Here is a 15025-nt window from a genome sequence, read left to right on the forward strand (position 1 = left end):
GTGCAATGTTTGTCAGCTACCACAAGATGTCACCTGTCCCTGGTCCCTTGGTTGTAGGGGAAAGTTAAGCAGAGGTGAACTGGCAGCGCTGAGAGAGTTAAAGGGAAGAGGCTGACCCAAAGTAAGGGGGATATGGCAGTAAGAACTTCCTGGTTATAGTCAGATAGGGACACGAGAGAGTGGAGTGTAGAAGCTGCACCTGTTGGACTTATAATGATTTGGAAGTTCAGTGGTTAATTTGGCCAGACCCTCAGGGTCACCCCAGGGAGTCCAGAGCAAGTGGGAAAGAAACTCTTCAGTAGCCGGAGTCAGATGTAGAGCACTGCAGTGCCTGTCTCCAGAAGTAGCCATTCTTGGCTCTGAGAGGACTCCTGGGAAGTGACTGACTCCAAAAGGATCAGTCTTGGTGAGAAGTAACATAGGCCTGGGCGACCGGGTCGGCATGTAGACAGTGGTGAAGGTACCCTGACTGGTGGTAAAACGAATCCCTGTGGGAGGTGGTGTGGATAGAGCCATGTTATACTCCTTGATTTTATTGCATGCCACCATAGTGTTCCTGAGAGAGATGGACAGTCCTAGAGTAACCTCAGTAACGTAAATGAAGGAGCAGTCTGCAGCAAAATGTGAAAAGAAACTAAACTGTAGCCATCCTGTAATGTTGAAGCTTTGTGCCCGCAGTGAATGTGACGCGAGAACACTGTGTGAGTTCTCTAGTAAAGAAATGTTGAATGCTATACTGGACTTTGTATCTGAATTAACCCTGGAGAAATGGGGTCTTATGCAAGCGTCACATGGGACGATAAATCGGGCGATCGCATCCACCCCCGTCGTTTGTGCGTCACGGGCAATTAGTTGCCCGTGGCGCACAAAGTTGTTAACCCCCTGTCACACGTACTTACCTCCCAGGCAACATCGCTGTGGGCGGCGAACATCCTCTTCCTGAAGGGGGAGGGACGTTTGGCGTCACAGCGACGTCACACGGCAGCCGGCCAATAGAAGCGGAGGGGCGGAGATGAGCGGGACATAAACATCCCGCCCACCTCCTTCCTTCTGCATCACCTGAGCAGCTGAGTAAGCTGTATTCGTTGCTCCCGGCGTGTCATACGGAGCGATGTGTGCTGCCACGGGAGCGACAAACAACCGGAGCACAGAAGGAGGGACGATATTATGAAAATGAACGATGTGTCAACGATGAACGAGAAGGTGAGTATTTCTGCTCTTTCATAGGTGTCACACGGTACGATATCTCTGACGATGCCGGATGTGCGTCAATAACGACGTGACCCCGACGACATATCGCCAGATATATCGTACCGTGTGACGCCCGCATTAGTGTCTCTAGTTGGACTGCGGAAGTGGCCGGGGTGCAGCCCAGAAGAGGAGCACTGCCTGGAAGTAGGTTGCCCATGACTGCGGCCCCCTGCCACCCTCACATAAGCAATGTTTGTTTGTTTTTTAATTTAGAACATTACCTTCCCAGATTTTATAAACTCATGAGAAACTTCTTTAAGAATATATAGATACAATGTCTACTTCAGGAAGATAAATGTACTGCGTTTTTATAAGGACAGACCCTTCAGGAAACATAGCTATTCTTTTCTGAATGGTCTTTTTTTGCCTATATTGGTCATTTCCTTAATGCTCTTTTGATGTTTCATTTTTATCAAGCTTTCTTGCAGCGTTTTTGTGCTGTCTTTTGTATTGCCATTTTCTGGAAAATTTTCACTTCATTTAAAAATTAAAAAATCACTAGCGGATTTTCATGCAGAAAAGACAGGAAATCACTCAAAAAGGACATCTTTATAGTCTTCCTATTGCCTTGCATTGAAAAGTACAGAACGGTGTCAGAGTAGCAAATGCCTGAAGAATGGTTGGCTAACTTGTTTTAACCAACCACTGCAGTATTTTATTTTTTTATTTCACCTCCGAAGTAGTATCACCAATGCATGTTTCCTGCCCCAAATGATATACTAATGTGACGCCCTGGCAAAACCAGGTAGTCACAGATAGGCCCCCACACAACACCATCCCTCACTTAGGAAACACACAGCTGACCTGAAACCCTAGTCACCCCCCCTTAGGGAAAGATAGACACACCAGTGGGCGGGACCAGGCGGTTGGACTCCAAGGGGTCTAGACAGCCCGGGGCGGGAATACAAGCAGTTAAGCTTCAGTTCAATTTGTAGTTCAAGTTGAGAGGAGTGTGGGCTGGAGCTAGGTGTAGCTCCAGCAGAGGAGGTTCAAGTTGAACGGTACCAGGGTAGGAACCCTGGTGCCTTTGGCTAGGAGGCAGACGGTGGTCTCCATCAGCAGGAGACGGGAAGACGGCTCGGCAGAATTGAGGTGGACCGGGACAGGGTTGTAGCCTACCGATACCGACACGGGGAACCGACCCGGAAATCGGAGCACAAAGGGGGGCACTCGGACCCTGAAGCCAGGACCGGAAACCAGCGGCCTGGTTAATTAACCGATTGAGGTCAGGACTAAAAGGTCCTGTCCCACCCAAAGTCCCTCATAGAAGACAACAGCCCACCGGTAGGGATAGGAGGTGACCGCCAGGGCCCATAGATCCCACGGGCCCGCGTCTGCGGGCACGGCTCCTTAGGCCACATCCAGCCGGGAGCGGACTCCTGAGTTCCAGACTAGGAAGTCCACCTTACACAAAATCAGTGCAGACGAAAAGGATAGAGACCACCAGCCCGGGTGGGGGATCCGAATGCAACCGGCGCCGCCCACCAGCACCTTGGTTTACCAGAGACTCGTGTGATTTATCGACTATGAGTAATCAAACATCCCCTTGCCGTCGCTATACCCTGCACAAAGACACTGGGTCCCGGGGCAACCATCCCTGCCCATGGAGGGGTTAACATCTTGCTGCCACTACATCACCCCCGGGTGCCCCATAACAGCAGCGGTGGGGTCCCAACTCACCACACACCGTGGGTGGCGTCACAAACTTAATAAGGGCTAGCCCGTACATCTACGTCCCCCTTTTTATTCGGCGTATCCATGAAACCCCCGGGGCCGGAGACCCTCGAGCCACCACCCTTGAAGGCCCGGATATGAGCAGCGCCGGCTGCTGGCACGGGGACGGCACACTAACCACCCACCATCTTCTGCTTTTCCTGGCGCTTCTCTGGTCCAGCTCAGCTATCTTGTGACCGCATCTCCAGACATACTGGAATTTAGAGATAATGGTCACAGGCTCCAAGTGTAAAGGCCGCTTTACACGCTATAACATCGCTAAAGCGATGTCGTTGGGGTGACGGAATTTGTGACGCACATCCGGCCGCGTTAGCGATGTCATTCTGTGTGACACCTATGAGCGATTTTGAATCGTCGCAAAAACGTGCAAAATCGCTAATCGGTGACATGCCCCCCATTCCCAATTATCGTTGCTGCTGCAGGTATGATGTTGTTCGTCGTTCCTGCGGCAACACACATCGCTATGTGTAACACCGCAGGAACGAGGAACCTCACCTTACCTGCGGCCGCCCGCAATGAGGAAGGAAGAAGGTGGGCGGGATGTTACGTCCCGCTCATCTCCGCCCCTCCACTTTGATTGGGTGGCCACTTAGTGACGTTGCTGTGATGCCGAACGAACTGCCCCCTTAGAAAGGAGGCGGTTCGCCGGTCACAGCGACGTCACTAGGCAGGTAAGTCCATGTGACGAGTCCACGCGATTTTGTGCGCCACGGGTAGCGATTTGCCCGTGACGCACAAATGATGGGGGCGGGTACATACGCTAGCGATCTCGCTAGCGAGATCGCAGCGTGTAAAGCGGCCTTAAGGCCTTAAGTCTATAAGAACCTTGTTCTGGTCTTGTTATGGCTCTCAGAAATGTACATTGAGAAGTGACCTCTGGCTTGTGAGTAAATAATGGAGCGATCCGGCAGATCACAACCAACAGAAGATGACCGGAGCGGCACCAAGAATAGAAGAAGATAAGTATTTTACTACAGACAGGAGACATACATTAGTGACACCACTATGGTGGTGAAATAAAAAAAATTGCTGGAGTGGTGCTTTTGTGTCGCCCTGGGCAAGCCAGGGGTCACAGGTCACAACACCACCACACCCCACATCCCAGGTAGGCACACCTAAGCTGAACCAAAAATCCTTGTTGCCTTCCTCCAGGAGTCTGATGATGCACACCAGGGGGTGGGCCAGGCGGTTGGCTCCGCCCACCAAGGAGCTCACAGCTCTGGAGGCAGGAAGTGTCAGGCAGATGAGCCCAGGGTGAGCCTGTGTCAACAGCAGATTAGCCCAGGGAGGGCAAGTGTAAACAACCAAGTGAGAGTAAAGAGAGAGAAGTGGTAAAGGAGGAAAGCAAGTGAGGTGACAAGAAGGAAGGAAAGCCTGAAGGGTCCAGCTTTGTGTAGGGCCAGAACAGCAAGGTCAGCGACGGCGGTGACTGTCCGGAGGGGGACCGTTTGGAAGTTCCTGGAAGGACCCCGTTGGCTGTGTGCCCGGTGGTCTGGAGCAGTGTTCCGAAGGACAGTCAGCACCAGGGCAGGGGCCTCTCGGACCCCGGCAAGGCTAGGAGTCGCCAAATTTGCCGAATCCGTCAGTGAAGGGGACGTAGATTCCCCCAACAACCAAGTCCCGATTGAAGGCAACAGTCCAACCTGTACAACAGAGGCACCGCCACCGCCAGGCCACCAGTCTCTGAGGGCCAGCGCCTGCGGGCAAAGTGTAGTGCTCCTCCGGCCCAGCTTGAAGCCGGGGAGCGGGTTACCGGTGGGGACCCATCGCAACCATCCGTACATACAGGTGCAGGGAAGAGAGGCATCACCGTCACCTACCGGGGAAGCAAAGCAGCCGTCTGTGGGACCGTCCTACCAGCCGTTTGGTTTACCGTACAAACTGTGTCCAAGTCTCAGGCTGAGTGAGTACCATAGTGCCGCAAGGCACAGCGCTGCCCCCGCGTCCCTGCGCCCACCAGGCCCCGCACCTCACAAGCCATCACCGGGCCCCGGGATCACCAACCCCTACCCACGGAGGGCCAACACAACACCTGGCTGCTCCACATCACCATCCCCGGGATCCCCGTAATAAGCAGCGGTGGTGCTACCAATCACCACAACCGTGGGTGGCGTCACGGACATTATCCCAACACCCCAAACAACCCCCCTTTCACTCACGGGCGAGGAGCGCCGCTCGAAGAAACCCCCGGGATCCGGCCTACGGCTCGAGCCACCACTGAGCTGCCGGACCCGAGCAGAAGGGGTGAGCGCGGTGTGCTGACACCCTCCTCCCCGCCCGCGACACTTTAACTTCCTGGCGTTTTTGGAAAAATTAAGCAGTTAGGCTAGGCTCAAAGGACTTCACTGATGAACAACAAACCATTTTGACTTAGAAATGCATATGTTCATTCTTTGAAATATTTAATTGGTGCTATTTCAGGTGGTTTTCAGAGAGGAATCTGCCTTAAAAAAGCATGGGCGCCGGTCTTGGTGAGGGAGGGTGTTGGACCAAATACTCCTGATTCCTTAAGAGGTGAGGTGTGTATCAAATGTCCTGACAGGAATCCTACTCCAGCCTCTGCTGTAAGATTTGTGGCATGGAGAATGTTACCGCCTGTCATAAAATTTGACGTCGCCACAACCCATGAAGGGGGTGACAGGAGCTAGATAGAGGGGTAGGTTGAGGAGTAGTTTGCATGGTTCACCACTAGAGGGCACAGGTTCCCCCTAGAAAGAGGGGGAAGGGAGAGTTTAGGACAGTGGGGAGGGCACTAGTTGGAGAGGGAAGGAAGGAGAAGAGGGAGTATTGAGGCAGACAAGGAAGCAGGAGGCTGCAGAGCAACACGGAATGGCGAGAGTAGGGTCCTGAAGGAGAGAAGGTCGCACTGTCGTTTGAGGACTGGCAAGGAGTGAAGTTGCTGAGGTTCCCCAGGAAGAGGGAGGTCAGCATGGCCAGAGCACCCGTATTCACAGGGAGAGAGACCGATGGAAAGCCGGAATAGTAAAAGTAGCAAGGAAACTGGTGTGCTTGGAGAAGAAAAGGTGCCCTGCCTTAGAAAGGGACGATATGTGCAAATAGAATAAGGCAAAGAGATTTAAAGAGTAATTGGAGTTTGCCTCTCTGCTGCTGAGAGTGAATGTGAAGACAGAGATGAAAGTCAGCATACCACTACCACCCCCACAGTCTTATTCCCCTTCCATGAAGCGGGCCAACCGGAGGTAACACGACTACTACCCCCAGCCTCGGTGTGGCCTCGGCTGGTTCCTTCATTGCCACCAGCAGTCTCCTTTCTTTGTGTAACTTCGGAGTGCGCAAACAAAGCAACATTTCCAAACTTTGTTCACCAGAAATCTTGGGAAAAATCTTTGACTAATCACCCCCATGCTATATATATGTCATTCAGATAGTATCCTGCACCAAGTTAAGGCCAATTTCATGTTAGTCCATGTTCACATGGAATTTGTTTTTTTATTATTATTACTTTATTATTACATTTATTATTATAGCACCATTTATTCCATGGCACTTTGCATGTGGAAAAAGGGCATACATAGGCAATTACAATAACCATAAACAATACAAGACACAGATGAGAGGACCCTGTCCTCATGGGTTCACAGTCTACAAGGGATGGGTGAGGATACAGTAGGTGAGGGGTTTTCTGAGAATTTTTCTTCAAAATTCACATCTTAAACTATCTAAAAAAATCTTTGATTTGGATTCTGAAGTGGATTGACTTTTAAATTCTCCTAAGACCACTAGATGATTAACTCATATTTTGGTTTGATTATCGTTCTCAGCAGCGCATCATCATGTGTAAACAGCCTATATGCACCAAGCGATGTGTGACGAGTCATTAGTGCACTTCTGAAGCACGGTTTATATGAAAACAGGCTACCGGTGACCCGCAATCACGTCTAACTGTGCTCTGCAAAGTCGTCATCTGCTCTCTATTTCCACTGTTGACCAGTATGTAAAACTTGATCAAGGAGAGGATGGATTGGCAGTCAGCTAAATCATCATTGGAGAAGGGGTGCAATTGCTTTTTAGCTACTTTGTGCAGTTTGTTGGAGATTGTGTTTGAGCGGCTGAGAATGCTGGAGGGCACAATTGTATGAACATGCTGCCATGGGAGGTAGTGAGCTCTCCATCAATGGAAATCTTCAAGCAGAAGATGTATAAACATATAGCTGGGATGATTTAGGAAGTTTGACACGATGGCCCTTGAGAGCCCTTTCAACTCTACCATTCTATGAGATATATAAATATTAAGTACTCAGTTGTTTCACGAATACCCAGCAGATCCAAATGTGGATGTTATAAAGGAAATCAGGCATGGTTTCTTTGAGAAGGTTGACTGTCCATCTGTCACTGCATTTTGCATTTGGAATGCTTTTATCACGGCTCCGCTGTGCAGAGCATTTTGCATATGAAAATGCTCTGCTATGTGTCTTGTGCACTTGCTTACAAGTTGTCTTTGGTCTATGGTCCACGCTGGTTTTGGGAGGTGCCTTCACAGATGCGCCTCATTCTTGGTGATTGCTCTGTTTCTTTACTGGGTTTGCTCTGTCTGAACTTCACCAGTCGTACTTCCTGTTAGCTCAGTGGGCTCTTGGCTCCTGTCTGGTGTAAGTGTTATGATCATGGCTTCTGATCTCGGACCTCCTCCTGACCACGTCTCTGTCTGCTTCCTGAACCTTGTATGTTACCTCCCGGCTTCTGACCTTGGACCTCTTCCTGACTTCGTCTCTGTCTGCTCCCTGACCCTTATATGTTACCTCTCGGCATTTGACCTCGGACCTCTTCCTGACCACGTCTCTGTCAGCTCCCTGAACTTTATATGTTACCTCCTGGCTTATGATCCCGGCTTGTCTGACTACCCTTCTATTCATACTGCTTGTAGTGTGTAGCTACCATCACACCATCCAACAGATAAAATGTTAAACATTAATGATTGGTGAAGCCCTGCAAGATACCAGAAGGGTTTGTCCTACCCCAATCAGGACAATCCCCATTAATAGCAACTCTCTCCCCCTATAAGCCCAGCAGTTGGGACGTGAAATCAAGATCAATTTGAGAAATATTTGACGAAGTTTTCCAATTTCTATTCCATTGTATAAAAGTATACACCCCTTTATGGTTTCATATGATAATTATCTATAGCAGAAACATTTTCTGGCTGTACATGTAGCATCCAATTCATTACATGGAAACATCATTAAATATTTATCCTGTGTTTACACTGCACGCCGTTTTCTTCCATGTATACTTTTACCATGATGAGACATAAATATTTTCTTCTAATTACATCTCGACAAACTACAAGATTTTGCAATTAAAATCCTAATGTGATCTTTAATACAAGGTGACAGCCGGTATCAGGTTTTAACGGAGGGCGAGTGCGACGGCAAGCGTTCTATTTCTGGAAAAAGTAATAAGACCATCCTTTATCAAGTGCAGCAATCTCAGTGTTATCTTGAAATTACAAGGCGTACTGTATGCTCGATGCAGCACTATGGTACAGGGAGGTCCTCACGTCACCAGATGTACAGCCCGAAAAACTTAGCCAGTGATTTATTCACTTAGCTGTTAGATTTTTTTTCTTTATAGTTTTTTTTAGATACATCTAGAAGGGTTTAGTTTGTTAATAAACTGGACTTTATATTGGGTTTGTAATTTACCCCTTAAACTGGACTGCAGAAAACACAAGTCATGTAACTCAGGATTCCATTAACCATGACAAACTCAGCTCTTCTACATCTTAGCAGGCTTGACGAAAGCGACTAAATCATTTAAGTATTGGGATAATGGAGTATATTATTGTCTAATGCTAAATGACAAACTTAATTCTTCTTCATCTTAGCAGGCTTGACGAAAGCAACTAAATCATTTCAGTATTGGGGTAATGGAGTATATTATTGTCTAATGCTAAATGACAAACTCAACTCTTCTACATCTTAGCAGGCTTGACGAAAGCGACCAAATCATTTCACTATTTGGATAATGGAGTGTAGTATCGTCTGAATGCTAAATTACAAACTCAGCTCTGCTACATTGATATAAATTGAGCATATAATAAGGCTAAGGTCGTGCAGATTTTCGCAGGACTGTAAGCTCACTAAACACAAGAGTCACACATAAGACTATAGGACAAACTCAGCTCTGCTGCATCTGTATATATATATAATAAATGATACAAATTGGCACTACGCGGTAATTTAGCCATGTACGCGGTTTGCATGATTCCAAGCTAATTAACAAAGTCAACATACAAGACATTTGCAATGCAATACAAGTCTCAATTAACATTAGCAATTATCTGTAGCTTGGCAAAGTACCCAAATCCTTGGCGCATGTTTTACCAACAGCTAAGTAATTATTTATCAGTCATAGTAATGTTCTAAAACTTGCAAAATGCTAAATAATTATATTACATTACATCTAAAATTACAAATGTAACATCAGAAGAAGAAGAAGAAGAAGAAGAAGAAAAGGAGGAAGATGTGAATGAAAAGGAAGAATAGAAAGAGGAAGAAGAAGAAAATGAAGAAGATGAGGAAGAAGAAGAGAAAAAGGAAGAAGAAGAATTAGAAGAGGAAGATGAGGATAAAAAGAAAGAAGAAGAGAAAGGGAGAAGAGAAAAAGGAAAAAGATAAGGAGGAAGAGGAAGAAAAAGAAGAAAAGGAAGAAGATGAGGAAAAAGAAGAAAAAGAAGAAACGGAAGAAAATGATGAAGAAGGCTAAGAAGCAGAAAAAGAAATGGAAGAAGAGGAAGAAAATGTGGAAGAGGAGGAAGAAAAAAATAAGTAGAGGAAGAAGTGGTCATCGTGACTTTACCTTCTGAGAAATCAATGAGCCCCAACAGATGTAGAAGCTTTAGCGATGCACAGATTATCATTACAATCCCCACCGTCTGTAGTCCCTCTGACTCCCACTCTGCCGATATCATCCTTGGAATTGACAAATCATTCCTGTTTCAAACTTTACAGCAGACGGGGAAGGAATGGAGAGCGGCATTCATGGATGAGGAGAGAGGACGCAGCCTTTTTCCTGCCTCTGGAAAGGACCAGGCTGACTGAATCAAAATGTGGAATATCTCTGCATTTCATGCTTCCCAGTGTGCGATTGTGTTAGGAGTGAGTCTCCTTGAGAGGCTGAGGTGGACCACCACCGGCTCTGAGCTTTGACATCATTACTTGCAGCTTATTCTGCTAGTGAAGAGGTGTTGCTGGATCCTCCACTTCACAATTCATCCCCTTTCATATTAGGAACAACGCCTGGAAACTTTTAGGATGAGCACGCGGTGTTGTGAGCGCAGCTGATTTCAATGCCTCATTGCTTATTCCACAATTAACACTGTGTGCTCCAAACCGGCACAGAGCATCACAATAACATCTCACATCAGCCAGTGTTAACAGGGACTGACAACTGCTGAATTAGCAAATGTTCTGGATTATTAAGAGCATAAAAACTTCATTGTCAACAAAACGTTAAAATAACCTACATCTAGCTCACTGATTGACGGTGACTTCCCACGTGCTGTCAGTTTTTATGACAAAACTAAGAGTGTAAGAGAGAAGTGTGGCGCCCCTGACCTGGTCAGGCACCACTGAGTACTGCACCCATGCTGGGGCAGTACTTTCAGGTAATCTAGAGGCTGGAATAGATTCTGTACGCACAGACACATAGCAACCAGGTCTCCCACACCTTAGAGGGGACCCTTGGGCAGACCCAAGAGGGGGCTTGCCTCCACATCTCAGCTAGTGGTGTAGGGGAGGGGCTGGAAGCTAAGGTGGCAGTGGCTGTCAGGAAAGTAGGAGGAGATAGCCAGTCTGGTAGCAGAAGTGAGAAGCGCAAAGGTGGCCGAAGGAGAGAGACGTGCGCAGACACGCTAGTCAGACCCTGCATGTGTAGTAGCCGTTAGTGGGGGAGAACGGTTACCAGCAAGTCAGTCAGAAAGACGCTGAGGAAGTCAGGTGGTCTAGTACGGACACTCCTGGTGACTAGGCACGCACAGGGAACAGGTCCCTAGAGTAGACATCCATTTACTGATCTGCTAAACCTGCCGGTGAGGGGAACCACAAGTCTCACACCAACCAACTAGAGTCCGAGCCTCAGCAGCAACGAGGGGGCCCATAAGGAGGATCAAGCCTGTAGCCATCTTCCTTAGTCCACGCTGCCGGCAAACGGGCCAAAAAGGGGAGAAAAGGCAGCAGCGATTTCCCTGGATGAATCCCACGGTACTTCAAGTCAGGAGTTATCCGAAACAAGAAGTGCTAGGAAGGCGAGTTAACGGTTACCCATAGACCACCTGGTTCATCTCAGCATCGCCCGGGTCCCTCACAGAACAACTGAAAGTTAGTAAACAAGTTGAAAGACATCTTGGACTGAGACTGAGTTATTCTGGAACCTGTTGTTCTACACACCCGAGCCCCTGGAGCCAGCCTCACTCACGGGAGGCCATAACACCAGACTGCAGACCCCATCCGCCCCAGAAGCTCGTTAAACCTGCAGTGGTGGTCACCCATAACCCTGACCACAAACCGTGAGTGGCGTCACGACTCCCATGTAAATAAACCTGACATACCTGTTGCCAGAAATACCAAAAAGTGGAGACCCTGTGGCGTCTCTGAAGGTGGAGTGAAGTCAATGAGGCGACCGCTGCAGGTGGGTGACAAAGAAGTAGAAGATTTTCTGTACGATTCCCTTCCTTTACTAATCACCCTTCAAGATCTGTATTAGATCAACTCCACTGAAATTAGAGTATTCAGAGGAATCTCACAGCCATCTCTGCTCATTTTACTGGTTTACTGGAGATTGCAGATTATTGTGAAGTTCTGCGCCAGAAATAAGCTACGATTATCAGTTTCTGGACTATCATATATTATACACTATCTGTAGCACCCGGCATTGCCTGGGATAGTAACTGTCTCTCCTACTCTCCCATTCTCTCACTCTCCCTCTCTGACTGTCTGTCTCTCTGTCTGTCTCTTTTTCTCTCTGACTCTTTATCTCTGTCTGTCTCTCTGTCTATCCATCTCTGTCTGTTTCTCTGTCTGTCTATCTCTCTATCCAGCTCTGTGTCTCTGTCTGTCTCTCTCCCTGTCTCTTTCTCTGTCTCTCTCACTCCATCTCTGTCTGTCTGTCTTTCTCTGTCTCTCTATTTCTCTCACTGTCTCTGTCTGTCTGCCTCTCTCTGTCTCTTTCAATCTGTCTGTCTCACTCTGTCTGTTTGTCTGTCTGAGTCTGTCTCTGTTTCTCTCTCTGTCTGTATGTGTCTGTCTGTCTCTGTTTCTCTCTGTCTGTCTGTGTCTGTCTCTCTGTCTGTCTGTTTCTCTCTGTCTGTCTCTCTTTCTCTCTCTGTCTGTTTCTCTCTGTCTCTCTCTCTCTCTGTCTCTTTCAGTCTGTCTGTCTCTCTCTGTGTTTGTCTGTCTGCATCTCCACCAAAATCATATTACCTCACACATAAGCTTCTTATACTAAGAATGTCCTTCGTTGCCTATAGCAACTAATCACAGTGCCTATTAATGATCTGTAGCTCCCAGCTCCATTGACTTTAATGTAAGCAGGTTTTTTGGTGAATAACTGTAAAGTGCTGGGTTATATTTTCCCTTCAAAACATAGTTTATGAGGTTCACTAAGGGGTACTTTGCACGTTGCGACATCGCTACTGTGATCTTGTCGGGGTCAAATCGAAAGTGACGCACATCCGGCGCCGGTAACAACGTTGCAACGTGTAAAGCCTAGAAGCACCGATAAACGATCACAAAAGCATCGAAAATTGGTGATCTGTGTAGTATCGGTCATTTCCATAATTTCGCTGCAGCAACAGGTACGATGTTGTTCCTTGTTCCTGCGGCAGCACACATCGCTGTGTATGAAGCCGCAGGAGCGAGGAACATCTCCTTACCTGCGTCCCGCCTGCAATGAGGAAGAAAGGAGGTGGGCGGGATGTTTACGTACCGCTCATCTCCTCCCCTCCGCTTCTATTGGCCGCCTGCCGTGTGACGTCGCTGTGACGCCACACGACCCGCCCCCTTAGGAAGGAGGCGGGTCGCCGGCCTTGAGCAACGTCGCAGGGCAGGTAAGTGCGTGTGAAGCTGCCGTAGTGATAATGTTTGCTACGGCAGCTATCCCAAGATATCGCATGTGCGACGGGGGCTATCGCGCATCGGCTAGCGATGTCGCAGCGTGCAAAGTACCCCTAAGTCAAATGAGGCGGCTGTGCAAAATTTCATGATTGTAAATGCAACAGTGCAGATTCCTTTAGCCAACATACACACACACACACACACACACACACAATATTACATGAAGTCACTGATGATAACACATAATGATGAGTCTGACAAGCTCATCTCCATAGGAAATGAAAGGTGTATGAAAACCAGAGATGAAAAGACAAATCTGAAGAAGAATTCTCTTTAACTGTCTTTCCATCAGAATCCATTTGAAAAATCGATGTGATTGCTACCAGAACCCCACCGAGGGGATTTTCTGCATCACTTTGTGAGGAATTTATCAAGACTTGCCTTTTATACATCAGTTTTGATCAAAAGTCGACTGGATAACATGTGACCAATTTATTAGGCTGATGCAACAGGGTCAGTAGAAGGACTCCGGTCATGGGATCGATTACATTTCTGATATCTTTAATGCATGTTTTACTGTAAGCTATATATCGGGCAGCACTAGGCATTTGCTAAGGTCTACATGCAATGCAAGGGTAGTGATGGGATGATTGGGCTGCAGACCAGAAAACACAGTATGCCAGACACACTTTGCACTAGCCATTATGCAACTGTACACCTTAAAGGGCCAGAGAACTTTTCACCCGCCCTCCGGTCTTGGAGGAGGAACTTTGGCTGAGCCCTTCCCAGGTGACAATAGAGGGGTGGCTGGTGGATGGGCACACAGGTCACATTCAGATCAAAAGCACCAAAACCAGCAAGGTAAGTAATAACCACTATACATGTATTAGGGGAATCTGGGGACAAAGCAAAGACCGAAAAGATCAGCGCATAGAACAAATTTGCAGAAACACAACTACTAACCTTCCTACCCAGGCGCAAGTGAAAATAATCATCACTGACCAGAAGAGATGGCGGATTTATATATCCCTCTCCTGGATCAGCTGACATTGCTGAGGTAACTCCCAGTCTCCACCTGCAACCCAGAGTGGTAAAGAGGGGTGTGAGGAAGAATAACTGGAAGGAACCTCCCACCACCTTGGTGACCAAGGCAACATGGCGTCCCATATCCTTTAACAGCAGCTGACACTAAAGGACCCGGCGTCTCGAGACCTCTGAATTGCAGAATCGCTGGGAGTGATGACACCCCGCTTCCCAGCAATACCACAACCTGAAGTAAGGCGGGCTTTGCACACTACGACATCGCAGGCCGATGCTGCGATGCCGAGTGCGATAGTCCCCGCCCCCGTCGCAGCAGCGATATGTGGTGATAGCTGGCGTAGCGAAAGTTATCGCTACGCCAGCTTCACACACACACTCACCTGCCATGCAACGTCCCTGTGGCCGGCGACCCGCCTCCTTGTTAAGGGGGCGGGTCGTGCGGCGTCACTGCGACGTCACACGGCAGGCGGCCAATCAGAGCGGAGGGGCGGAGATGAGCAGGATGTAAACATCCTGCCCACCTCCTTCCTTCCGCATATCCTACGGAAGCCGCAGTGAGGCCGGTAGGAGACGTTCCTCGCTCCTGCGACTTCACACACAGCGATGTGTGCTGCCGCAGGAGCGAGGAACAACATCGGACCATTGCGTCAGCGTAATTATGAATTACGCCGACGCTGTACCGATGATACGATTACGACGCTTTTGCGCTCGTTAATCGTATCATCCAGCCTTTACACACTGCGATGTCGCATGCGATGCCGGAAGTGCGTCATTTTCAATTTGACCCCACCGACATCGCACCTGCGATGTCGCAGTGTGCAAAGTGCCCCTAAGTCTTTTAGAGCACAAAACATGGCAAAAGTGAGCACCTGTGTGACGCCCTGGACCCCAGGGGTCACAGGTAACAACACCTACCACATTACACA

The 15025-nt window shown here is 48.3% G+C and overlaps 1 protein-coding gene across 4 annotated transcripts in view; it reads right to left on the reverse strand.

Moving 5' to 3' along the window:
- KCNIP4 (potassium voltage-gated channel interacting protein 4) overlaps positions 1-15025 on the reverse strand; it is a 1162298-nt gene that overhangs the window by 446083 nt on the left and 701190 nt on the right. Inside the window, exon 1 of one of the 4 annotated variants that reach the window (XM_075346921.1) lies at positions 9805-10226. The exons of the other annotated variants lie outside the window; for them this stretch is intronic. Coding sequence (XP_075203036.1) covers positions 9805-9916 — 112 coding nt within the window. The 5' untranslated portion in view covers positions 9917-10226. Of the gene's footprint in view, positions 1-9804; positions 10227-15025 lie in introns of those variants that run through there. 4 annotated transcript variants of the gene reach the window in all.

The sequence above is a fragment of the Anomaloglossus baeobatrachus genome, chromosome 1, assembly GCF_048569485.1.
Source record: "Anomaloglossus baeobatrachus isolate aAnoBae1 chromosome 1, aAnoBae1.hap1, whole genome shotgun sequence".
Taxonomy (NCBI): domain Eukaryota; kingdom Metazoa; phylum Chordata; class Amphibia; order Anura; family Aromobatidae; genus Anomaloglossus; species Anomaloglossus baeobatrachus.